The following is a 27,216-nucleotide window of genomic DNA, read 5'->3' as shown; positions in this document are numbered from 1 at the left end:
GGCCAGAGAGCACACCGTGTCGATGCAGACCGGCGGGATGATATGGATTGCTGGCAGCCTTTTTGATAAATATTTTTTAACGTACAGTTTTATTCCTCGTTCTCCAGTGGGTTCATATCTGCAGGGTTAACTCCTCACGCTACCTGTAGCAAGGGTCAGAGCCGTGACCTAAATTAAGGTAGTCACCATTGCCGGCTATTAATGTCAGGAGTAGTGTCCCTAGTGTATGGGGAGAAAAGGAATAAAAAGGGGGAAACAAGAAAGCAGCAAAAAGCGGGCATGCCCGAGCTCACACCCAGGCTGGCAGGCAGCAATAACGAGCCCCGGGGCCCGAGCCAGGAGCCCGGGCACCGCGGACCCGGTGCTCTCCCGGGAGCCGCTCCCGGGGCACCGGCTCCCGCGGGGCTGGGGGGGCCGCTCCTGCGGGCAAAGCCCGGCCCGGCCCCGCAGCGAAGCTCCTCCGGGGGAACCTGCCGGGGTCCCGGCCACCGACGAAACTCTGAGGGGGTGGGGAAGGGACGGAGGGGCCCCTTGGAGCTGGTCTCTCTCTCGGCGCTGGTGGCCCAGAGCAAGGTCTTTCCCCAGCCAGGGACAAGCTGCTGCCCCCCCGCCCCGGACTGTGCCACTTCCCAAATGCAGACCCCAGCGTTCACAGCTGAAGAGGGCTCAGAGCTGCTGGGGCTGGGCTGGTTTTCCCCCTCGGGTCACCCTTTAAATGGTTTAGCACAGGGTTCCTGGGTCCATTTCGGTGTTGTCTTTTCTTTCTCTTCCTCTCCCCTCCCAGCAGAGCTGCCAGCATCTCACCGTTCGGGCCGGTTTCTGGGGAGGAAAAGCCGGGGATCGGGGGGGCAGCCCCTCGCCCCTGAGAACTGCTCTCGCTGCTCTTAATGAAGATTCATTTCTTTAGCCTACAGTCCTGGCTTTCATTATGGAGCCTGTCTCGCTCTGCTCATGATCATTAAGCTGCAGCCCAGTAACTCCCTCGCCAGATCATGTGCATGCTTTAAAAAAAAATGAAAAAAAAAAAATTAAAAGGGAAAAAAAGAGGGAAAAATAAAAAGAAAGACCATTAGTAATATTAGTCATCGTCGTCATCATCATCACCATCATCATCTGGCAGGTCTAAATTAGCTACCCATTATCACAGGCTTTCCACCTGTTTTTTCCCCACCAGCCCCCGTCCCGGGCCGCCCCCGAGCGGGGCTGCGGCGGGGCAGCAGCTCCCCTGCCCCGGGATTCGCCCGGCGCCGCGGGGGTCGCCGCCTCCTCCCCCGCTGCCGGGGCAGCGCGACGCTCACACCGCGAAGGTTTGGGCGGGGGCGATTCCTGTCCGAAAAGGTTATTTGGGATCTTCCATGGAGCTGCCCAAATTACTATTTTTCCCTAGCAGAGAGGACAGGGATGGGGTGGAAGGAAGGTCTCCCTCAGCAGTATCTATAGATAATATTTTCTTCTTCTCTGGCTTTTTCTTCCCATCTTTTTTCCCTGAGCAGATCGGCAAATCAAACCTGGGTCTGTAAAGTGATGCCGAAGAGTCTTCCCTTTTATTTTTTAAGTTTCTGTGGAGTGTCGCTGAACTCGTGAGTTTTGTGTGTGCTTTTATGTCTCCCCAGCTCTGTCGGGTTTTATGAAAATGAGCAGTATTGAAAGCTTTTCCATCCCGCTAGCTGTGAGCCTCACATAAATGATGTAAATGGCTCGAAGGGTTTTTTTCAAGTGAACTGTGTAGATCTGTGAAAATAATATCAGGGTTTTCCGTCAGAATGAGCTTAGCACTGTACTGAGGCGTACCATAATCTGACCCGACACCTCCGACCATCTGCGCTATCTATCTGCCTTCTGATTTACCAAATCTTCACAAGCAAAAGACAAATTGTACTTGATACTAAAGAAAAGACAGCGAGCCCCAGTCCAGCTCCATTTCTGCGGAGAAATGATTGGAGAAAATGTAAATCTGTTTAATTTCGGTCTACGGGCAACTAGCAAAGAAGCTTTCTTTAAGAAGGGAAGAAAGGAAAACAAAAAAAAAAAGGGGGGGTGGAGAAGAAAAGAGAAGGGGGAAAGAGACAGTAACAAGATATCAAATTAAGAAGGGATTTCTTTGACAAGCGTTCTAGGGAAAAAAAAATGCATTGCAAAAAGCAGAGGAGAGAACATACTGATCTTAATTCAAAATATATGCTGCCTTTCCGAGCATGGTCCCTAATGTTCTCGGGAAGAAATTGCCACTGAGCGGCTATATGTAGAATAAAGAATGGCTTCTTGATTCCTCCCCCCGCCCTTCTCTCCAGAAAACAAACCCTGTCCTCACAGCTTCCCGGAAAGCGGTTTCATCCCTGCCCCGGCTCGGCTGGGGGAGCCCCGCTCCTACGAGGGGGCGGCCGGGCGCTCACCTCGCCCCCCACCGGCAGCCGCTCGCTCGGGGCGCGGGGCGGGGGGAACCCGCGGGGAATGATTACTACTAGGTGATCAATATTTCAAAAGATTCCTGAAATCTGTGTAAGTCGCTGTCCTGACCTACAAATGACTTCTCACTCCCCGCGACTGTTCTCGGCGTCTATTCAGGACCATTCAGCCGAAAACAATAAGTTTTTAAATGTAGAAGAATAATAATAGTAATAGTAATGGTGGTAATAATAATAATAATAATAATAATAATAATAATAATAATAATAATAATAATTTAGTTGAACGGAGAAGGGCGCTGGGCTTTTTGCAGATAATGCCTTGTCGTAACAGAGACGGGAAGACACCTATAGGGGCAAGGGGGAGAGTTTTTTCCCTAAATCTTGGCTTTTCTCGCGGTCCTCCCGCTGCATCCATTGTCACCCGACACTCCCAGCATCACTGTTACTGTTACACAGCCGGTTTTTTAACTGATTTCTCAGCTCTGCCTTACTCCCCTCTCCGACCCTGGCTGCGCCAAGCTCCGTGCGTGCAGCACGGGGCCGGAGCGCCCGGCTGTACCGGGGAGGGGCGGGGGGGGTCCCCGCCATCTATCCCACTGCTGGGACCGCTCCCTCCAACTTTCAGGCAGCAAACCGCAGCGGGTGCCCCCTCCCCGCCCCGCCAGCCTACCGCTCTCCCCTGCCCGCAGCGGCGGCGGGGTGGCGGCCCTGGGGCGCGGAGCGGGACGGGACGGGGCGCCGCGGGGAGCGGGGCGGGGAGCGGGGCGGGGAGGTGCTGCGGCCGGCGGCGGGGGCCTTCCGCCGTGATTGGCAGCGGCTGGCAGTGAGTGGCAGCCCCGCCATGGAAACCCGGGAGCCAATCTGCCGAGCCCGGCAGCGAATCAGCCGCTCCCGCAGCAGCGCGGCGGCGGCGCGGAGCTGGGCTTGTGTCTTTTATTTTTTCCTTTTTTTCCCCCCCCTTTTTTTTTCCCTCTTTTTTTCCCCCCTTCCCGCCCTCCCCCCACGCCCGCCCTCCCCCCTGCTCCATCCTCCTCCTCCTCGCCCCTGCCCACCGCCCCCAGTCGCCGGAGCCGCCGAGCGCTCCCCATCGCCTCTCCGCCCTCCGCCGTCCCTCCCGCGGCAGCTCCGCCGGCGCCGGCGGAGGCAGAAGCGGAGCGAGGGGCGGCCGCGGGGGCCGCTGCCCGCTTCCCCGCCGCGGGGGTGTGCGCGGCGGCGGCGGGCATCGTCGGGGGTGCGCGGAGCGCGGAGCGGAGCCCGGCGCCGTCTCCATGTTCCAGCTGCCCATCCTCAATTTCAGCCCGCAGCAGGTGGCCGGGGTATGCGAGACCCTGGAGGAGAGCGGGGACATCGAGCGCCTGGGGCGCTTCCTCTGGTCCCTGCCCGTGGCCCCCGCGGCCTGCGAGGCCCTCAACAAGAACGAGTCGGTGCTGAGAGCCCGGGCCATCGTGGCCTTCCACACGGGGAACTACCGGGAGCTCTACCACATCCTGGAGAACCACAAGTTCACCAAGGAGTCCCACGCCAAACTGCAAGCCCTCTGGCTGGAAGCGCACTACCAGGAGGCGGAGAAGCTGCGGGGCCGACCCCTGGGGCCCGTGGACAAGTACCGGGTGAGGAAGAAGTTCCCGCTGCCCCGCACCATCTGGGACGGCGAGCAGAAGACGCATTGCTTCAAGGAGCGGACGAGGCATTTGCTGCGGGAGTGGTACCTGCAGGACCCTTACCCCAACCCTAGCAAAAAGCGGGAACTGGCTCAGGCCACGGGACTTACCCCCACGCAAGTGGGCAACTGGTTCAAAAACCGCAGGCAAAGGGACAGGGCAGCAGCCGCTAAGAACAGGTAAGGGGCTGCCCGTCCCGTCGGGGCATGGGCCCCTCTTCAGGGAGGCTTTGCCCCCGCCCGCCGAGGCCGGGGGGCTGTGGGGGCCGGTGCGGGGCACTGCGGCCAGCCCTGCCTCGGGACACGGGGAAACGAGCCCGGGAAGTTTCTCCCCGGGAAATGCAGCGACATAAAGTAAGAGCACTGGGAAAAGCCTACGGCTCTTTTATGTATCTATCTATCTATCTATCTATCTATCTATCTATCTATCTATCTATCTATCTATCTATCTATCTATCTATCTGTCTGTCTGTCTGTCTGTCTGTCTGTCTGTCTATCTATCTATCTATCTATCTATCTATCTATCTATCTATCTGTCTGTCTGTCTGTCTATCTATCTATCTATCTATCTATCTATCTATCTATTTATTTAAAAAAGGGGGGGGGGGGGGGGTCCTCCCCCCGGCTCCCCCTTGGCCGCTCCTGGGGGACCGGGGCGGGGGGGAAGGCGACAGCCCGCCCGGGCACCGTGGGCGGCGAAGCTGCCGTGACCCCGGCAGGACCTGGAGGCAGAAGGGCCGCAAGCAGCGGCCAAGCGGAGCGACCCCCGCTGCAAAGTTTTGCCCGGACATAGACGCACCCGATTCATGTATGTCCACCCGGAGCGGAGCCGGCAATGCCGCTCTGCGGACCCTGCTCGCTTGCAGGGAGCCGCCTTGCCCTAAACCTCAGCCGGAGCCAGCCGGCATCGTTTCTTGGGATATTTTTCTTATTTCTTTACTACTCCTCTTTTTTTTTTTTTTCCCTTTTAATCTTAAAAAAAAAAAAAAATCACGGCTCTAAATGCACGGTGCTACCCAGCACTAGCGGCAGAAGCAGGTGCCCCGGGAAGCGGGGAAGGGAGCAGTGTCCCCCGTTAGCTCCTCTCCAGGAGCCCGGAGCGGGATTCGCATTGTCACCCCGCAGCCCCACGGGCCACTGCGCGCAGCCGGGCGGCCGCACGTCTGGGAAAGGGGCGCTACCATCCGCAGCCCCTTCCCATCGCCTGGGGGGGGACAGGTGTAAAATCTGACGAGGGGGAACCGGGATCGGGGTACGCTGCTGGAATCACCGACCCTTCGGGTGAGGCCCGGTTCGGGGACAAGTTGCGGAGGGGGGTCACAGCCGCCCCGAGCTGTGCTGGCGGAGGAGCTGGGCTGGCCCTGGGGCGGGCGCCCCGGCAGAGCCGCCAGACTGGGGTAACTGGTGTGAGCTGGAGGTGGGGGCTCCGGTCGGGGGGGCCGTGTGGGGGAAGCGGGGGTTGCAGGCGGGTCCCCGGGGCGCGGAGGGCCGGGCGGTGATGCTGTGTGTGCCGGTTCCTTGCAGGCTACAGCAGCAGGTCCTAACGCAGGGCTCGGTGCGCTCGCTACAAGCGGAAGAGGAGAGCGGCGGGGAGGCGGTGGGGGCCGCCTCCAGCCCCGCGGCCAGCCTCTCCAGCAAAGCGGCCACCTCCGCCATCTCCATCACATCCAGCGACAGTGAATGTGACATCTGACACCACCGCCATGACAAACCGGGGGGAGCGGGAGGTCCAGCTAACCGGTGCCTGCCTGCCTGCCGACGCGACCGGAGCAGCGGGGCTGGCAATCGCCCGCCCGCGGTCGCCAAACCCGGGGTACGGGGCGCTCCCCAGCCACATGCCGCCCGCCCGCGCCTCCCGCCCAGTCCCGTAGCAGACTGCATTAAAAAACGTGATAAACATCGTTGTCGCCTTTATTTCGAGGGATTTGCAGAATTGATGCCTAAAAAAAAAAATATTAAAGAAAGCCCAGAAAACTTTAAACAAACAAAAAACAAAACAAACGGAATGCCAAGTTGCAAAATGTCTGAGCTCCTGCTCTTATCCCGCGGGGATGTTTCATGTTGAAAAGACGTTGTTCTTTTGGTTGGGTTTTGCTTTACTTTAAAGGGTTTTTATATATATATATAATGTTTATTTACTTATTTAAGGGATTGCTATGGTAGATTTTTTCTATTATTATTATTATTAATTATTATTATTATTTTTGGCTTGTTCTCTATGTGCACAGGTGACTTGTAGAGCATGTGCAGGACGAAACTGTATGAAGCAGCCTAAAACCATAATAAAATATTTGGTGAACGACCCTCGCATCTGCTTTGAAATGACGGTGTCGGTCTCAAGCCCGCCGGTTTACGCAGAGCAGATCTCCGAGGCCACGGGTATTTCAGCATCAGCTCGGCAGGAACAGAAATAACCGGCTCCCCGGGACCGGGGGTGATGGCTTTGCAAGATGGGGAGCCGGGGGGAGCCGGGATGAAGGGAGGGGAGCGGGGCCGGGGCTGGTGGAGGATGCAGGTGCCCAGGGAAGGGATCCTACAGCTTCTTTTCTGCCAAGGGCTGAGGCTTTTAGCATTATCGGCGGCAAATTTTCCGACGGGGACGAGGAAAAAGGAAAAAGGAGGGAAAAAGGGGGAGAGAACGGGTTAGGGAAAGCCCAGCTGGAGAAACCAAGCTTCCTCCCTCACCTGGCAAATGAGAGGAGAAGATGGGGAATTAAGAGCCCTCCATGCCTGGGGAGGGCCGGATCGGGGGCGAAATAATCCTAAATCCCGGCCCCTGCGATGTGCCAGGGACTGTCCCCACCATCCGCCTCCCTCGCTTTGTTTTGCGGCGGTTTTGCTCGAGGAGACCAAACGCCAGGTCTAAGGAGCGTGCTAAGCTTTTCCCCCCAGCAGAAGGATTTTATATTATACAATTTGACATTGATCTTTAAATCGCCTGAGCTGTGCTTTTTTTGTCTGCTCGGTCTCGTCGCGTTTACTTCCCTGTCCTCAGAGAGATGCCTCCCCGGTAAGCTGATTGCTCGGCTCGTTTGATTTAGCAGGCGAAGCCTTGCAGCGGGGGAAGCCGGGCAGAGCCGACCCGCAGCGGCTGCGGGAAATGCCTCAGCCGCTGCTCGGCTCCGCTCCCCTGCAAAGGCAAGGAGGCTGCCGGGCGGGCACGGGGGCTGCGGCAGCTCCCTGATAGATCAATCTGGTCGTGTTGCCTTTTATCGGGATGTACATTCCCGTCTCGGCAGCGGCTTTTCCCCCTCAGCCTAAATTTGCATTTAAAGCTTGAAAGGCGTTGCCATCGTCGATGGCTAAATCTGCGTTTCATCCCCAATGCATGCGCCTTGGTTTTCCTCACAGACCATCACAGGGACGGGGCAGGTAGCAGGTATTTATTAGCTGGTTTTTTAAGTCCATTTATAAGCAACTCTTTCCCTGGTGGTGTGTAATTCAGGGCGTCGGAAGAGGCAAGTAAGCCGTGTGTTGCGGGTGCGGGAGCAGCGGAGGGCAGGGGCGGGGAGCGGGGGCAGCGGGGGGGTTTCCAGCTCCCTTGGGGGGTACCCACCTGCGGGAGGGGCCGGAGCGCACCTTGCACCCCAACCTTGCGCCAGGTTTGTTGCCTCTTAAACCCCAGCGGCTTGGTCCCCGACTGAGCCATGCAAGAGGAGCCCGGCTTTGCTGCCCAAACCTCAAACGAAGTGAGGGGGTTTGCCTTGGTTTTGGCCATGGTGGCTTCGCTGGCGGGCAGCGCTTCCCAGCCACGAGGTTTTTGAAGGGAACAAAAGAGGGGTTTGCCCTTAAAACGGAGTCGGCTGAAACACACCGTCTTCGTCCTTTCCTTCCCCGGGAATCGGTGGAACGGCTGGCAATTTCTCCCCTGGCTTCTGCGGGCGCAGCAGCCGGCGCGTGTTGTGGGAATTAAAGCTTTTTAAAGAGACACAGGGAGCGGGGGAAGATGCTGTGAACACACACGCTCAGGCTCTGCTAACGTGGAATTTCTAACTAAAAAAGCTCTCATTTGGACAATAGGCAGCGGCGTGAATATTACCTGTTTCCACAGAGGGCTGTGCAAAGCGGTGCAAAGGCTGCTGTGCCTCCCGAGGGGGTTCCAGAGGGACCCTGCCGGGGATGCTCCGCGCCCCCCGCCAGCCGCAGCGCGGCCACACACCGACTCCTTCCCGAACGGCGGCCGGGGAGGGGAGCGGAGCACGGAGCCGCCCTGAGAAGAGCAGCCCCGCTCCCGGCCTTGCTCGGTGAGGGAGGATCAGCAGAGCCGAGCATCTCCCAGCCCCGCTTACCCACCGCCGGAGCTGCGCAGCGGCCGGAGCCGGGGCTGCGCCGGCCGCGTTTGGCTGTGCCGGTAAAACCCACGGAAGAAAAACACACCCCTTCCCCACTTTTTTTTTTTTTTTTCCTTCCCACATTGAAAGGCAATGCCCTTCCCCTGGCATTTTCGGTATTTTATTTTTTTTCCTGAAGATCAGCCCAAGCCGTCGCGCTCCGGAGCCTTCGGTTGTTTTTAAAATAATAATAATAATAATAATAATAATAATAATAATAATAATCAGGGAAGAGGGTGGGAGCTTGTATTTACATTAAACAAAACGCTCAGAAAAGGGTCGCTCAAAAGTCTGCCTTGACCCCTCTCTCCTGGGTTTAACAAAGAAGGAAAATATTGTATCAAAAGTGGAGTGAATGGGGAGGGCGGAGAAGAGAAACAGCTTTTCCTCTCTTCACTTGGGGGGGGGGGGGCGGGCGGGGGGGAGGGGATGGATGTTTGAATATTTCCGTTTCTTTTGAGAAGCGGGGCAGCTCCGGGCAGGGCTGAATGGGAAAGTCTTGTAAGCGGGCTGGGAGGCTGTCAAACTGCTCACAGTAATCACTGCTAATGAAGGGGTCTCCAGCCCTCCCTGGGACAAAGGATGCTTACGAGTGCTTGCCAGGGCTGAATAGCTAATAAGTTTGCAAGGGGGAAAAATGAGTGAGCTGTCCGTAAATTGATTTCGCAAGAGCTAAAAAAAAAAAAAAAAAAAAAAAGAAAGCAAAAGGCTTGCAGGTTGGGGAGAGCCTGGCCCCGGTGCAGCTGGGGACAGAAGGCCCACTTATCTGGGGCGCATTGTCCCAAGCTGGGTGCTACAGAGGAGGGCTGCTGCTGTTTGTGGTGGAAACCGGTGTGGAGGGAGGGGTGGGGGGTGGGCAATGCAGGAGCTCTAGAAAAACCACAGCAGCCTTTCCAGGCCAGGAGCAGTACCCCAGCTGCTGCTGGCACACATGGGTGCTCCCCGCACACCGATCTTCGTGCTCCAGTTTGCACGAGCCTTGCAGAACGCTCATCCTCCCCTGTCCTGCAGCCCAATCCCACAGAAGGGAGTGCCTGTTCCCTAATTCTTCTGCCACTGCCTTTTCCCTCTCATCTAACTGCAACATTTTCTCTGCAGAACAGAAAAAGGGGGGGGTGTCTGGAAAGCTATTGAATATTTTGCCACCACCAGCACCCCACTTGGCTGGGAAGGCTCCTTTACAATGGGTCTGCTTTGGCATGCTGGCCTGGGAGCTGGAGGTTAGAAAGGAGGCTGGGTTCATTGGGAAGCACCCTTGTGTGACAAGAAGACTGTATATGTCATAGCTGGGGGAAGCATGAGAGTGAGCTGCATTTTGGACCTTTCATGCATCCAATTAAAGGCTTGGGAGGATCAGACTATTGCAGATCCATTTACCCCTGGCCAAGGCAGGGGTAATACCGTGAGAGAGAGCATAATACTCCCCAGTGATGCCTGTGCCTGCCTGTCAGCAATGCTGGATACTGGCTTTTCTACATGCATGTTCTTTCTTTCTTTTCCAGGAAATCTAAATGTGTTTGCTGGAGGGGAAGGTAGAAATGTGGAAGGCTAAAGGGAAAAGGCACTGTGGGGTGCAGAAGCTGCCAAATTGACCTGTCCTCTCTCCTGTCCCCTCCGCAAAGCCACCCCACAGCCCCAGCACCCACAACACAGTCTGAACCCTGAGCTGACCTTGGGGGCCCAGAGGGCAAGACCTAGCTGGGAATCAAGGGAAGAAACATGTCATCTTAGATCCCCCGAGGGATACAGCACTTTGCACTCTATTGCCATTTATTCTCAGCATCAGGGTGACAGATAAAGCCCTTGGATTTCTGTTCCCTTCTGTATCAGGACAGGCTGAAAGACCCCCAATAAAAGGCCAGGAAATGGCTTCCCTTCCTTCATCACTTGCTGTATTCAGCCTAAGGCCCCATCAAAAGGCAGATATTCCTATTTTAACTCTGCTGCCTTCTGATCTGTGACACAGACTTCTCTGACACACACCTTTCCCTTCAAAAAATAAGATTTGGAGGGAAGTTTCCAACTTCAAACTTTATAAAAGCAAAGTGGGTTTACATATTTGTCCCCTCTGCCTCTTCCCAGAGGTGTGGGAGAGGGGCTGTGGCCTCCACACTTTGTTAGTTTGTCCCCTTACAATTAGCAGAGCTGGTGCCACTCCATCCTGTTGGAGTCAGCCCCGAGGCATCAGCTCTCACCACCACTTCCATTATTTCTGTCCCTAAAAACAATGCCAGTCACCCAGTGCTCTTGCCTTGCAGGCTCTTCTCACACGGTATAAAGTAAAACCCAAGGGGCTTTCCTTGCATTTTGGGATTGCCCCATAGTGCTGAGCTAAACCCACCCCCGTGGTCTTCCCTGCCATGACCCACACACATGGCAAATGGGTAGCATGGGATCTGCACCCTCCACACTTATGGCCAGAGAAAAAGCATCTCCTCTGCAGCAATGCCCAAGGAGGTGTTAGTGGGTCCTCCAGGACTGCCTTCCCACCGTGCCTATCCCAAGCCAAATAAAGACAGTGATGGTGTCAGACAGGAATGGGAGCTTGCTGTCACCAAAATCTGGATTTGAAGTTTACCTTCAGACAAGCAGGACAGCCTTGTCAGGAGGGTATCCACATGGAGACCAGGCTCATGAGGTGATCTCTCTCCCCCAGCATGCCTTCATCCAGCGCAGACTCCTGACTGGAAAGCATCTGGCAGCAGTTTAGTTCTTTATTGTCACAGTAGAGACATGTCATGGAGCAGGCAGCCACTTTGCCATGTCTGCACTATTAAATGACACGTCCTTGCAATGCTGCCTGCTGGTGGTGGGCCCTGCTCCATGCTTTTCAGCCCTCTCACCCTCCAAATTGGGTGGCAGTGTCCATCCTGCTGATGGGAAAGGCTCCGCACCCCATGCTAGCTGTTGAACTGGTCCCCAGGGACCATGTGGGACAGTTCTTCCCAGTGTGAGGCAACCCTGTGCCAGGGACTCTTCTAACGTTTTAATAGGATAAGTGTTGAACCTCAGTGCCCTTATATGTGTTCATGTACAGATACAGCCAGACTAAATCACTTGAGACATCACAAACAGCCTAAAGGATTTAGACACATCTCTTTATTTCCATTTAAAGCTGTTCCTCTTGATACTTTTTTTTGTTGTTGTTGTTATTTGTTAGTGGCCTGATATGAAGCGAAGATGTGAAAAGAGAGGTTATCATAATCTAGCAGTATGAGTAGAACAGGACATCCATTTGTCCTGAGCACCCACACCATATTTGCCCTAGTCTCAGAAGTTCAATCCCTTTGAAAACTTTACGCGAGCTGAATGCAGGTTTTGGAGGGGAGCCCCCAGGAGATACCGCCACTGCTGAGATCTGCATCTGCATCCTCACAGACAGGTATTGATCAGCAGAACAAGCTTCTCAGCCTTTATTCAATAACTCCATAGTAACCTGCAATGACACACTATTTGGGGCTTCACTAGGATAAGTGGGGAGTTTTATTCTAGCAGTACCATCTCTTTTTCAAGACCAGTTAATTTCAATGGAGAGCTCTACAATGGGAGAGCAGGGCATGATTTTTTTCAGCTGGAAGACTTTTGCTGTGTTGAATCTTCTTTCAATGACCATTAGTGACTTGATTCAGAACAAACCCACCCCTTTCCTCCCAAAGCAATTATTGAAACGCTTCCATACCACATAGTTGTAATACTAAGGTAGCCGAGGACAGTATGACAGGTCTTCTGGAACATCATACCATAGGGTAATTCCCTGTTACATGTGCAGTGAAGCCAACCACACAGAGACACACAGATCTGGTGCTTTCCAGGCACTTCAAAGGCACACAAGGACATGCAACCATTCCTCAGGGAGCAAACTGTCGTGTCTATAAGCTGGGGAAAAAGCCCTCTTATAAACATCTCTATTAGGACATTTATACTGGAAATGGCTCTTCAGGCCAGGTTGTATCTTAAGTCAGTTTGAAGGCTTTGTGCATTGTTCTTCAAAATTACTTTGGCTCGCAATCGCTTTCTCGTGTGCCTGCTCCTGTGCAGGTTGGCAGCCAGTCCCTGGAGCTGCTGTGGGGTTGATGTCCCCACAACTGACATGAAGGAGGTTGGTCTCTGCAGGACACCAGCACAGTCAGTAGAAGAGAGATGTTCTCAGGTAGATGGCTCAGAGCACCTAATCCCACCCTAGTTAGGCTAGCGCAGTAATCCAGCACTGTCACTCTGGCTCTGTTGCCCAGAGAGACCATCCCACCCTCCTCCCCCTCCATCCTTAGCAGGAAGAAGATCTAGACAGTTTTAAGCAAGATCAGATCTCTAATCAAGTTCACCGTCTGTGAAAGCTTTCCTCTGCCTATGGAGTTTCTGTGAGTATTGTTCTCTCTCAATCAGTGATCCTTTTTATCCCTTGACATCCGCAAGCACTGAAGGAGTGATGCTAATCAATTTAGTTGTTAAATGTAAACTGCTGGAGTATTTCCCAGGAGACTTGTTTGGCAGGTCACTCTTGAGTCAGAAGTACTTCAGGACTTCAGTGGTGTCTTCTGTAGGGAATGGCTCTTGAAGCAATACTAGAATCACATTGGTACTTATGAGCACATGGTTCATGGCTCCTTGGTGAATCTGCTCACCCATTTCCAACTTTTTGAAGCTGTTTTTCCCAGTAATATTTCATTTAATTACTATGCAATGCTAATACACATTAACAGAATCCCAGAATGGTTGGGGTTGGAAGAGACCTCTGGAGGTCACCCAGCCCAATCCCCTGCTAAAGCAGGGTCACCTACAGCAGGCTGCACAGAGCCGCATCCAGGGGGGGTTTGAATGTCTCCAGAGGAGACCCCACAGCCTCTCTGGGCAGCCTGTGCCAGCACTCGGTTACCCTCAAAGTAAAGAAGTTCTTCCTCATATTCAGGTGGAACTTCTTGTGTTGCAGTTTGTGCCCGTTGCCCCTTGTCCTGTCGCTGGGCACCGCTGAAAGAGCCCGGCCCCGTCCTCTTGGCACCAGCCCTTCAGGTGTTTGCATACAGCGCTAAGGTCCCCTCTCAGTCTTCTCTTCTCCAGGCCAAGCAGCCCCAGCTCTCTCAGCCTTTCCTCAGAAGGGAGATGCTCCAGTGCCCTCATCATCTTCATAGCCCTCAGCTGGAACCTCTCCAGTAGTTCCTTATCTTTCTTGAACCCAGAAGGTTCTTGAGTCCAGAACTGGACACAATACCTACTACAGTATTTTAGCTGGTGTCTACCATTTTCTTTTGGCTTTGCTTCTGCTGGAAACTCACTGTCTCCAAGAGCTGAGAAGTCAACAGACTCACTTCTCTGTTCCTAAAACTCTTCATTAAAGAGCTGAGCTGCAGGAACTCAGCTAAAAATCTTCCTTACATGGCATCATTGGTGTGCACAGGACTTGGATATGGTTCTTCACCCTGGGTCCCTGCAGTGTTAGGACTTGCCTGTCACCCATCTTTCATCACCCATTGACTTTCAAGTGTCTTATCTCCAAAGTAAGTGTTTGTAGGACTGGGGCTTTAAACAGATGAAATATAGAACATTAAGGTTTGTAATGCAGCCTGAGAGTAAAGTGAATGAGCTGCTCTGTCTGTGGCTTGTTTTTTTAGAGACAAGTATTTGTTCTATTACTTATTGATGTTGCTAATTGCCATCTGAGGATTTGGATGGGAGGGGGAGCAGGCTGCATTGCTGAATGTGAAGCCCTCCTGAGATAAATGAGGTCTGAGAAGTAAAGAATTTGCTGTAGCAGTCCTGGAATATGTGCTGCATTTTGCAAAGGCACCCAGTGCTCTGCTTCTCCATGCAGAAAGATTGCTGCCAGTCCTCAGCTCTTTTATTTAGAAAGCCACAAAAACTAGTTTCTTCATTTTAAAGTCCTAAATTTGAAAATGCTCACCCAAGAACTCAGGTTTGGGGCATGTTTGAAGGGAGAAAAAAATCAATTTTAAAACATTTTTTAAATATCTTTGATTTGTAAAATCACATTTAAATATGTTTTCTCAGTGTGGGATCAGAACACCCCAGCTAGGAAATGTTTGCTTTTCTGAATCAAAGGCAAAAGTCTTCTCCCTTTCTCATGCCCACACACATTACACACACATACACACACAGAGGGAGGAGGATACGAGGGATGGAGCTCTTAGTGTTCTGTCTAAACTAAATGTTCATTACAGAAATAAACGTGCTTAGAGGAGAAAAAATCACGATTGCATCCACATTCGACATTTAATAGGTTATTTCTTTACATGTATAGCAAACATCTTTTTATATAGCTGATATCTCTCGTATCGGAGCATGAACATTAACCTCCTACAATTCACCTTGGTTTGCAAACTGTAAGAATCAATTCACCTAAGATGGATGTTCACATCTAGTTAGCTTTCTGCATTATCTCAGCTGGAGAGGTCACTAAAAATAGTTGTATAGCACTTTAAATTTTCAACAGGGAGACTTTATTATCGTTTAGATCCATCATCGTTACTTTACCTACCATGGTTCTTCCAGCTGAAATAATGCACAGAGCTGGTAGTGGCTAAGTGTTTTCAGAGTTCATGCACTGATGAGCAGGACAGCTTGGACAATATCTGAATTGCTAGCAACAGCAAACTGAGCAAGCTGCATGGACAGTGTAACACTGGTTCAGTAAATCCCCACTGCTTCAACTATTTCATCAAGAACTGCCTCTTTTTTTCTGCTCTCTTGCACCACAGAAACAGGAGTGAGCTGTCACTGTGTGCTACCCTGATAGGGCAAACTGTTATCTTCATGACTAGCGGACCTCAGCCTCCCTCTGGTCCCACTGAAGTCAACGGGGTATCTGTGCCAAGAAGTATCGAGGGGCTGCACAGTCACATCCACATTGTGTGAGACAGGGTCACAGAAGAAAGGCTGTTCTTAGTGGTGCAGCATGATTTTAATTTGCTATTTTTATTACTTTTAACAATTTCCTGTGTTTTCTTAGGAACAAGTCACCTTGCTGAGGCTCTCAGGGCCTTTCAGGCATTAGAACTTGCTGTTCACATAGCCTGTGCTGTACATACATATGGATGCGGGTATATGTTTGGGCTGTTCAGGTTTCGTTGTGGTACTAGATTGACCCAGTCATTATAAAGTTCTTAAGCTTCACCTTCCAAGCACACACACGTGACAGCACAGTGCCTTGGCGCAGCTGCTCACACTGGCATTGCTGATCCTGTTTGCAGTTGTTGCAGATATTTATTTAAGTGATGGGGGTAAGGCTTAGAGAAGACATGAAATGCCTGGGAGCATCAGCCACGTATCAGAAGACGCAAAGAGCAATGGAGCAGACTCCCTCATTACATTGCAAAGTAGGTGTAATTAATGAAATGCTTCTTTCATTTCTTTAATAGAATGGTATTAATTATTTGTTGCATAGATAAATGTTCTTTCCTTCAGCATTAGTTGCTGAGCTCTATGTCGCATCTCGCTGTCAGTTCATGCCATATCCAAACACATCTTAAGATTAGCAACAGGTTCCTGTTGACTTCAGTGGCCATTAGATTGGGTCCTGCTACAGCCACACAAACCGGCAGTTTTCTGAGGTTTAATTAACTGGACGTAAAAAACTTTGTAACAAGCTGCACAATAGAGCCTAAGAGAAATCTCCTTCCACCCTTGCAGTTCTGCATCATAACTCTGGAAGAGGCTGTGCTAGCAGGCGCTAAGGAAATCCAGGCAGTATCTCACTGTCTTGGGGCTTGCTGAAATGGGCTACAGCTTGTCTCCCAGAAGCAGAAGGAAACTGTCTCGGGGTGGGTATCAAAATGAACAGGACTTTGGCCATGTCAAAGAAAAGGTGTAGACTTAACTTTCTCAGTCTGAGTGGTATATAAGTCAAATGGAAGTTAGCCATCGAGCAGGAGTTTGGGAACATTTTCAACTGCTAGCATCTTCTTGAATGATGGAAGAAATACACATCTGTGGTCATTGTGTGGTCATTTTCCTGTCTCCCATTTCTGCCCCAGAGAAGTTTCAGGAACTGGTCTTAGAAAAATGAGCTACCTGAATTTTTTATCCTGCAAAGGTTTGTTTATGAGGAGAATCCTTCAATTCCTGCTGTTCATACAAGTCAGGACCAACCATACCCAGCTGGCATCTTCTAATAGCCCAAGGATGAAAGTTCCAGGTTCCAAGGAAGTTGATGGACCTTCAAGTCAGGAATACACCAGATTAACAAAGCTCTTAGTAAAAGTCAGCAAACGCAGAAGTCTGTAAACTGGGGGCTATATTGACATGATGGGTTAAACACGGCTTTTGTGTCCAACAAGGATGAGGCACACAGATGGTCTAGCATTACACACACTCACAGAACAGCTGTGTCCCTGCCTCAGCCCCTGATCCCAGCCTCCCAGGCTCAAACTGCATCCCAATGGTCTCTGCCAGCCACCCCAGCATACCGGCATCCCTGTGGCACTGAGACACTAGAGGTGCCAGATCCCAAAGCCAACAGGAATTGGTGCGAGTCTGAGGCACTTGAGGGAAGTGCTTGGGTGTTTGCATGGTGGATCCTCTGCCCTGCAGTGGTTGCCTGTTTGCTCATGACAAACCCCACCTTGTCCATGTGCTCTTTGCTTTAGTATCATTTCAAACCCCATGGTCCCCTCCTTCCTGCTTTTCCTCCTCCCCAGCCCTCTCCCATCACCCACTGAGAGCCCTTCTCCCTTATCTCTCTGGAGCTTATCTAATCCCCACCTAGGCTCACAAAAACACCTGGCACCAACATACTGCTGTCATATGGACCCCTCTGCTAATGCTACACACCTTCTTCTCACCCCCTGTCTGCCCTCACCATACTGAGCCCAGAGGTCAACATGACCTGACAGCAGCAGAAGATGCCAGGAAAGAACAGAAGAATATCACAGTCCTGTAAGGCTCCCCCTCAGCTGGGGACTTTCCAAGCCAGAAGAGGATTTCTCTACTGCAAACCTCCCTTTGAATGGTGAAAACTGTTTACTAACTGTAGCATCTCATGTCTCAGCATATGGAGCCCATGGTCAGCACAATGGGTTCTTGTCCAGTTCATAGACACTCCTGTTCCACAAAGAATTATATCCTAATTCTTGGTCGAGCTGCGTTAATTGTCACAGCATCACCTGTCTGGAGGCTCTGCCATGATCACTTTTTTTGCATCACATGTAAGAAGAAATACAAACAAAGCATTGTTTATCTCCTGCTGTAACAATCACTCATCTCTTAGAATCACACAAATCCCATGAATTTTCCCCATTCAATTATTAACAATTAAAGCATTGATTGTTTTCAATGTGGATGTCTTCTTGATGCGAAAGGCCCAAGTAAAAACAAAGACCACCACACGAGAGTTACAAACTCTGTGGATAATGCATTTTAATCAACACTGGATCCCTCTTTTTTTTTTTTTTTTAGTTTATTTTGTGGAGTTTAGGGCTGCAGGTGAAAGATTTAGCTAGCTGGAGAAAAGCCTAATAGCACTGAAAGAAACAGGGGTGATTTCAATTCTCCTTTGAAAGAGAGATTCTCCTAATGGTTTTTCAGTCTCTACTCTCATTCTATAGAAAGACTGATTTCTGTGCCATACCTCAAAGGAGCATTTCCACATGGAATTCCCAGCAAAGTGGTGGGCAAGTGAGCATGGGGCTGCAGACGCCTCAGTCCATGTCGAGTGCAGAGCCTACCAAAGCTCTGAAGGTGGTCTTGGTGGAACAAAGGGACAAAGACATGATGGTAAGCAAGAAGCAGAGGAGCCAGTACCTGACATACAGACCCTGACGGGTGCTATAACACATTTAGATTTATTTGCACCCCCGTTTGCATCCATAGTCCTCTGGTAGCTCCTCCGAGTGTGCACAAGGGAAGAGGTTGGCACCGACCCCTGTGTCTGTGCAGCTGATTTCAGACCCCAAGGACAAGCATCTACTATTTCTCCAGTAGCACGAGCGGGTCCCCTGGCACTGCCTCTGGAATAAAAATGCATAAATTCAGGCTGAGGAGAGGAGATGATGCTGGAGCACACAAAAACCAGCCGGTGGGGACTATCCCTTTGCCTTTTGGGAAGGGGCAGCAGCCTGGATTAGGGTTAAACGGATTTGTGCTTGCAGGACCCTGGGCCTCTAATTGGTTTTTTTTTTTAATTCCTGTAATCCTGGATGATTTGGAGCAGATGCTTCGAGATTACTGCCAAGGCCCAAAGGTGACTGCAGGAAGAAAACAGTCCGTGCCTGGCTGGCAGCAGTGCAGCAGGCTGGGGGTCTCACTATGTTAGGGGGGCTTCTCCCCTTTTCCACTGCTCAGAGGGGCTGCGACACCAGTGGGATTGGTCTGAGCTGGGTTTTGGTCCTGCGCCAGGATTTTGGGTGACTGGAAGTCGCCTTTGCCATCCCAGCAGCCTGCAGGCATGAGAGGATGGAGCCCATTCCCCAGGAGGTGGCTGATGGGAAAGACAAAACCATACGGAGTTGCCAGAGAGAGTTTATTTTTCCTGCCTGCTCCCAAGCACGTGTGAAAATCCCCTGGGTGTTGGCAGAAACCCTCGCACCTGAAACCCCAACGCAAGGCCGCGAAGGCACCCCAGCAGCCAGCCACAGCCTTGGTGGGTCCTGTGGAGAGACTTCTGTATTACCCAGCATCACAGGAGGAGGCTTCAACTGCTGTCAAATACAACACACCAAATATTGACGGGAACAGACTTTTTGATAGGGCCCGTTGTGATAGGACAAGGGGTAAGGTTTTTAAACCAAAGGAGGATAGCTTTAGACCAGATCTAAGGAAGAAATTTTTTACAATGAGGGTGGTGAAACACTGGAGCAGGTTGCCTGGAGGGATGGTAGATGCCCCATCCCTGGAAACATTCAACGTCAGGTTGGACAGGGCTCTGAGCAACCTGATCTAGTAGAAGATGTCCCTGCCCACTGCTGGGGATTGGACTAGATGGCCTTTAAAGGTCCTTTCCAGCCCAAACCATTCTGTGATTCTGTGATTCTATGATAACCTATTATACAGGGGCTTGTTCTTGGCTTAGCATCATCTTGAAGCTTTTCTCCAGGTCACCTCTGGAACTGGGCAGCTCCTGCCCAGCTTTCACAGGAAAGACCAAGGGGCAGCATTGGACAGAGGTGTGGGAGAGGAGGGCAGTGAGTTTGGTCCACAGGATAAGTGAAAATGAAGTTTCTCCTATACCAGTTCAGGGACTTCTGAGGATATCTCAAAAAAAACCCAGCCTATAACCACCTTCTTCACAATGTAAAAATTAATTTAAGACGATGCCCAAGAATACTTGGTGAAGTCCTTGGGTTTTGTTGGCCCAACAAGACTCCTTGCTGTCCACTCACTAGCTCTTCCATCCTCTGCCTCTTTAGAGCTCCAGGTAGGATGAGATGTAACCTGGATTTGATCTTTGGGAAGCGGTTGCCTAACCTGATATAAAATATTAGGAGCCTGCGTTCAAAACCAATTCTGTCTTTGTCTGTGGATTCCAGCAGTAACTCTGCAAGTCTCTAATGCTGCAACTTCAAGCAACCATTTAGGCTAAAATTTCTTCTCTGATTTTAAATATTTAACAAATACCATACAAAGATATGTGGTATCTGCAATATTCATAGCCCTGGTGGCAGGCTGAAAACCTTTGGATTTGGCATGGGGTTATTTGAGGTTTTCCTTTGAAGATCAGTAGATTTCTGTTGTTTCTTTGTCATTGAACATTCCCATAAAACATTAATAACATGTAACTGATAATTCATAGCCCATTTGCGATAATCTGATGGCCCAGAGATGGTTGCAGTAAACAAAAGCATATCTTAAATAGCTTAAAGCAAGATGTGTGTACAGGCTGACTTGTATGTGGCAGAGATTAACTACGATTATTAATAATTACAAGCCCCAAGCCAGGAAAGCACTTAAGCACAATCTTATGCCCCATTGGCTTCCCAGGGCAGCCTCTCCATCAACACCCGGGAGACTTCAGCATGTACCGAGGCTCAGCGCCGGCCTGGGGTGCGTCGGAGCCAGGACCACTGTGCCAGGGCTGCAAGGACCCCCTAGCATGAAAGCTGCCATGCAGGTGGGTGGCAGCAATGCCTTCCTCATGAGATGGGTGTTGCTTGGAAAGGAAGAGTTTCTCTGGTAACGTTAACATTAAAGGTTTGGATAGAAAAGCTTACAGCCAGGCAGTTTTATCGCTGCTCAACAAAGCCGGCTGCTTAGAGAGGCTTTGGCTCGGGCTATTTAAAGGTGCCATTGATCCCCAGCCTGCTGCCTGCTGCTAGAATCTCCTGGGCTGCAAGGGAGTGAGACCTCAGGCCGGCTGAGGGTGGCAGGGAGAAACGGGGTCCAGGCCACACGGGCCCCAGGAAAGCATGGCCATGTGGGAGCACTGAAGGTGTTCATGGTGATGTTGGCCACCAGAAGGAGACCCATGAGCGGTGCTGTGGCTGTGTCCTCACACACAGTGTCATGCTCCGGAGCTGTCTCGGTGTCCAGGCAGGGCTCGTCCAGCTGGCACCAAGTGTCACCTCCCACGACACAGCAGTAACCGCAGGGATCAGCCACACAAATACCGGCCTTACCGGTCCTGAACCGTGCTGGGGCCGGGCCAGCCCAGGTGGCGGCAGGGGCAGGCAGCAGCAGCGGCGGGTCCCCCCGCTCGGGGGGGAGTGTCTGCAGGGGACCCCACGGCCAGGGCGAGGGCAGAAGGAACCGGAACCGCCGGGTCTTTGTCAATTCTATTTTCTCCCAGACAGGACCAGCTGAAGCCAAGTTCTGGGTAAGGCTCTGGGCTCCAGTTCCCACTTCAGCCTGCCCCCACCTGATTAAAGCTGCTCCCACTGACACAGCCCCTGACTCCTGGCCCCGCCCAGGAGCAAAAGAGTCTGAACTGGGGGGGGGGCACCCGCGCACTGTGCCGGTGCCCTGCGGCAGCTGCTGGCCCCCTCCGGCCGCCGCTCAACCCAAATCCCGGCTCCCAGCCTGCGGAAGGAAAGGGAATCCCTGCCGGGCGGGCGGGGAGAGCGGGGCAGCGGGGGGGGCGGCAGCGGGGGAGCGGGGCAGCGGCGGGGGGGAGAGGGGCAGCGGGGGTGGGGGGCAGCGGGGGAGCGGGGCAGCGGGATAGCGGAGCGGCGGAGCCCCCGCTGCGGCCCCGGCCCCGGCCCTGGCGCGGAGCAACAGCTCCACCGTGTGCAGAGACGGGAGCCTGAGGACACCGGCCGCGCTCAGCCACCCCTTGTCACATCTATGCCTTCATTTACTTCTTTTCTTCCTTTAATTGAAGGAAAAAAAAAAAAAAAAAGAAAAAAAAAAGCAAGCCAAGACACCGCCGCTGTTTCAAAGGGCACCTCCGCAGCCGGCGCTGCAGGAGCGGTACCTTCGGCACTGCGGGGCTGGGGAACGCGGTGCCTGGCACTGCCGAATACAGCCGGCACAATCCTGCTGCACGGCGTCTTGCCAGGGCCTGCCGCAACACTGCGTGGGCCCCGTTATTTGCTTTTAGCCCACTTTTGAACACTTGCCAAGGGACAGATTCTCCCTGATTACCCTTTTCTGCTTCTTCCAAAAGGACAAGGTCGCAGATTTGTCATTCTTTTGGTTTGACTTGTCATTCCTCCAAGGGCTGCAACCGTTCAACAGTCCCATCGGAGTCTACCTCTTGCCAAAACAGTCCAAACACAACAAACCACAAAACCGTATTTTGTGCTCACTCAAATATGCTTAATCAGTGTCTGAGGCCATCCTTTTGACAGACCTCTCAGCTGGGTGCCAAGCACGGCCGGGTCCATGCTCACCCAGGGCAGCCTCAGAGCGCTGCAGGATGGTGTTTCTCATCCACATAGCTTAGCAGGAGCCTGGGCAAATGCTCCAGTTGGAGCACAATTACAATTACAATTAGCCGTGCCTGTGTGATGCCAGGTATCGCTCTGGCTGGTGGCTGTGACGGGGCAGTGTTTGAGGCCACTGCTCCTACTGGGCTGGGACCAGCTCTGGGAAACTCCGGGAAACCCCAGGGATGGTTTGTAGGGTAAGGGTTGGCAAACCTCACCTCCCAGCCTGGTGAATGAAAACACGGGGCCATGCTAGAGCTATATAAGAAGGAGGATCTCTGGGGGCAAATAGGCTGTGTTCATTGTTCCCCACTCCCTGGGGGTTTTCTCTGGCTTTGCTGCCCTGCAAAAGGCAAACCTGCCTCACATGGCTATGTCAGTTCTGGGTCAAGTTATAAGGCTGTTTCTTCCTGATGTTTTTGGTATCTGCTGCCATTCCCACAGACACACACAGCGAGATCCCCTTGCTACAGTTGTTTGCAGGGAGGGAAGCACATTTATTTCCCTAGTGATCTCTGCAGATGTTTGTTGCCCTTCCCCAATGAGGTCGGGTGGCCAAACACCCCTGTAGCCCCCAGGAAGGCAGCAGTGGGTGTCAGGGTTGAGGGTTGAGCGTTCCAGGCCAAATCCCTGACAAAAAAGCACTTCACACAGCCTTCCCTCTTTCCAGAGATGTCTCTGGCTGCAGCTGATGCCAAACCATCTCAGGAAAGCTCTAAATCCTGTGGAGTCTGAGCTTTGGAGGGGAAGCCCAGGTCTTTTGATGCCACCTTGTGGAAACCTCACTATCCTGCCATCACCAGTGCCAGTGTCACCCGTGGGCCAGGTCTGTGGGCAGCAGGTTGGAGTGCCGATGGCTGGGGAATATTTTGGGATGAGGTTGGGTGCAGCTGATATCATTTAGGCTCAGACATGCAAATAAAAGCTGCTCTGGAGAGTCGATTATCCCAGCCGAGCAGGCGTGTGAGAGGAGTGCAGGACAGTCTACTGGCTGTTGGCAGGAGTTGTGTTGTGATCACAGTGGTGGTGAGAGACAAGATGAAGATCAGGAGCCTTATATCAGATCAAATGATACACTCGGGGAAAAAACAAATCAGCTGTTGGGCGTGTGAGTGCTCTGGCTTGTGCTCCTGGTACTCCTTGATCCTCTTGTGGCAAGTGGTGTGGCAAGAAAAGCAGCTGTTCTGAAAAGGATGGAGAAACCTTGAACAAGCTTTAGCCATGTAAATCCAAAACTGCAGTGCAAACCCGTGCAAGCTCAGCAGCCAGCCAGCAAGGTCCAAATTCCTGCCCATGCTGCCTGGAACAGAAAATCCTCCATGCCTGCACTGCTGTGCACGTCTGTGCTGGCCTGAGGTGAGCAGCAGCCCCCTGGCCAAGTCCTCTCCCATGAAGGGGAACTGGGTAAATCACGGTGGGACGACATCACCAGGAGTGCCCTTGGCATTTTAACATCTGGACAGGATCAAGATCCTTATTAAATGCAATCACAAGTGCTTTCTGTTCATAAAAGCTATCCCAAAAAGAGGGGGAGCTGAGTGTGCCCCTATCCACTGCAGCCCTAAGAACTTCAAATGCATTCTGCCCAGGAGACTATCTTTGCCAGCAGGTTACAAGCTGCAGGATACTGGATTTATTGGAGGATAAGAAGGGAACATCTTCCCTCCTGTTGAATCTGGACAACAGCAAAGTCAAGAATTTTCCTCCACTCAACAGTAGAGGAACAGTTTACTGTCTCCAGTATGCAAAGATTTTGGCTAACCTGCCAGGTAAAGTTAGTGCCTGCGTGGCACTTCTCTGAAAGACAGGCAGAGCTTTTCTCAGCCATCACATGGCGTCAGACATCCCCCAGATTACAAAATTTGCACAATCTATGCCTTAAAACTTTTGGAATACCTTTCTTTAAGCTTATACACCCTGATTACATGCAAGCTCAGTAATTCACCTCATATCAGTATCTTCTGATACCCAGTACAAGCAGCTTTATGTAATTTTTAATTTGCAAAGTATAGACAATGAACCTTTAAAATCTGAAAATAAATAGGAAGAGGATGTATTTTTGTGTGTTTTCCTGTATTTAACTTCATCTTCCCTTTATGGTGACATGGTCTGGCTTACAGTTTAGAAACCACAATAACTTCAAGGACAGCAAAAGCTGCAAATTAAATTACCATAAATCAGGTGCCCACATCAAATACAGTCAGTGAAACCTGGCTGATTTACATCCAAGTTGTATTTCAGGACATTGGCTTTTTCAGTGTACTCTTGCAAACTCCTATTACCACCTGGGGTACTTTGGAGGAGTACAATCCACATAGGAGGTCAGCAGCAAAATAGCACTTGTTTTCCAGATGCAGAACTGGAAACGCAGCAGCATGATTGCTGCTTTGGGATTGAAGTCCCAGGGATGCCACCCTGCCATTTGCATGATTGAAAAGGGGATTTATGAGAGAATGAGGGAATACCTGCTAAGATCTGTCCTGTACCGTGAACCTGCAACAAGCTGGATACCAGCAAGTGTGAAATCCCATGGAAGAAGACATAACTAACGCCAAGACAAAAGCTGTGAAAACGGGACCCTCTGAAAAGTCAGGCTAGGATTTCTTTTTTAGCAGCAGTCAGTTTGCAGCATGGTATAAATGTTACCACTTGAACATCCCTTCGTTTGTACCATTGGGATCACATTTGAAAAGGAGCAGTATGCTTTCATGTTTTCCTTTCCTTTAAAAACCTTTAGGATTGAACCACAAATGTATTTTCACATGAAATCCAGCTCCTCTGCCTGAGAGACCGCATAGACGGTCAGTAATATAATGTTCCTTCCCAGGTCTGACGGAAATGTGCCTGCATTCATAAATTTAAACATCTGGCTCCACTGCAAAGTAGGTCAGAGCTCATCTGTCAAAGAAGGGTTTGCCAGAGATACAGGGAATTGCATTTTCTCCCTCCTGTCTTATTTGTGCAGCAGCAAAGGGAGAGCAGCCATTCCCCCCATAGGTGCTGGGAGGTGGTGGCTGTCCCCCAAGAGTGAAAATATTTCCCTGCAGTGGAATTAGACCAGTCCCTTGCCAGTGTGTCCTGTACAGCTCCCTTTTAGGTGACGCTCCTCAGATTTTTCTGTGATGCCACATCAGTTTGTACCAGTCCAACCCAGCACACAGATTTGCTGCCCTGAGCCTTGGCAGCACAATGAGAAGGAGAGATCATGGGAGAAAGTCTGTGTATCGGCTGGTGCTTTGGCTACTGCTGGGTGTTGGCAACGTGCTGCAGGCACAGCTATCACCCCATCATTTAGGTGCCATCAGGTATGACCATGGCCAACTCTGCATTGACCAACTCTGGGATGCCTCTCTCTTTAACCTGAGCATCATTCCAGCCCAGCAAAAAAGGCTTTCCAAAAAAATTTATAACTACAGAAAATGACCAGAAAACAGTTGTCTCTCTGACAGCCTGCTCTGGGAGGCAAAACCCCCAGGTCTGGGTGCAATCTCTCCAGCTCATCGGTGTGGTTGCCGGCACCTGGTCAGCCCTGTGTTATCAGCCTGGCCACATCCAGCCCCACAAGCACGTGCCCTTCCTCGTGCTGTCAGCAGAGCCCCCCTCCCCGCAACGCACAACCCTTGGCACCGGCTTTGCGTCTCCTGCCCAGAAAGCTGCAGCGGGAGCATTTCGGGTTGTGTCAGGGAATGTCTCAGTCCAGCTGTATTGCCCACTCCGAGCAGCTTCCAGCTGCTGATCCTGCCCTGCACATCTGTACCCATGCCCCGTGCTGGGAACAGGTCCCAGAAACACTTCAGACACCTCCCAGCCTAAGAAAATAAATACCCAAGGCACATGCTGCAGCCCAGAGGTAGCACAGCAGGGCCACTGTTGTCTCCCAGGCCTGGCAAATCCCCCAGTAATTAAAATCATTTCCCTGCAGTCAGCAAAGGGAAATGCTGTGGTTCCCAGCACCGGCGTCAGGGAGCTGACTCAGGGGTAGGTGAGTGCATTGGGCTGAGCCCCCTGGGGCGAGGGGGCTGCTTACGAAACAGACACCCACAGAAGTGACCACGCTGGCTGGCAGCTGCTTCCCCTCTGAAAACAGCCAGCTGGGGAAGGGCTAACCTCTGGTCCTTTCTGGGAAAGCCAGTGTCATCGGCGCTCCCAAGATAAGGGTCATCCAGCTTTGCATCACTGGGCTGGAGCTGGTGCTGAGCTCAGGCAGGGTGGCAGGGGAGGTTAATGCTGATTTGGATCCAGAGCAAAGCCCGAGCCAGCAGTCTGACCCCGATTTACTGCAGAGCTGCAGAAAATTGGCAGCAATCAGTTCCAATCCCGGCTTTCCAGGGAGGGTTATCCAGCTAAAACCAGAGTGATGGGGTGTGAATGATCCCGGAATCTCAGCAAAAAGCTACTGAGGAAGAAGAAATGGGGGAATGTTGAGAGACACAAGGAAAGCATCAGTCATGAGATAGAAGGGTTCAATAAGGAGTAATAAATCCCCCACCCTTCTCTTTACAATTAAGAGGGGTCAAAAGGAAAGTGTGGAGTTGAGCCTGGGTGTAAGGCCATCCACCTCACCCACACCACAAATGGGATGCACTGCCAAGCCCCCTTCCAGCACTACCCCTTCGAGACTTCATTTGCATTTTTTCAGAGGAGGCTGGCATTGCCTCGATGCTCCCCACCAGAGCAGAGTCCCGCTGTGTCTGCGGGAAGAGGCAGTCCCTGCCCCATTGCTTCCCCAGCCTCCGCAAACGCAGCTGGAGCAGGGCTCCGGGAACTGCTGCCTTCAGATTATTTCCATTTAGCCAAACAGCTTGGGAGGGAAATGGCCGGCTCTGCCAGGGAAATCTCACCCTCAGCCCTGCCCTGGCTCACTCTCCCTGGTGCAGCAAGGAGCAGGCACGACATGGAACAGCCATGAAGCATCTGCAGGCACGTGTGGGTCTCACTCATGGATGGAAAACAGCTACGGAGGGTGCTGTGGTGGAGGACGGAGCAGTGCAGAGAGAGGGACGCCTTCC

The 27,216-nt window shown here is 51.9% G+C and overlaps 1 protein-coding gene across 1 annotated transcript; it reads left to right on the top strand.

Annotated features, from left to right (window-relative positions):
* Positions 1-3,268: 3,268 nt before the first annotated feature.
* Positions 3,269-5,969, top strand: SIX6 (SIX homeobox 6). The gene is made up of 2 exons (XM_055717413.1): positions 3,269-4,248; positions 5,593-5,969. The coding sequence occupies exons 1-2, from the start codon at positions 3,677-3,679 to the stop codon at positions 5,759-5,761; spliced, it is 741 nt and encodes a 246-aa protein (XP_055573388.1). The 5' UTR covers positions 3,269-3,676; the 3' UTR covers positions 5,762-5,969.
* Positions 5,970-27,216: the final 21,247 nt, after the last annotated feature.

Source organism: Falco cherrug, chromosome 7 (assembly GCF_023634085.1).
Source record: "Falco cherrug isolate bFalChe1 chromosome 7, bFalChe1.pri, whole genome shotgun sequence".
In the NCBI taxonomy this organism is placed as follows: domain Eukaryota; kingdom Metazoa; phylum Chordata; class Aves; order Falconiformes; family Falconidae; genus Falco; species Falco cherrug.
Note: the sequence above shows the minus strand (reverse complement) of the source record. Positions and strands in the feature narration are given on the sequence as shown.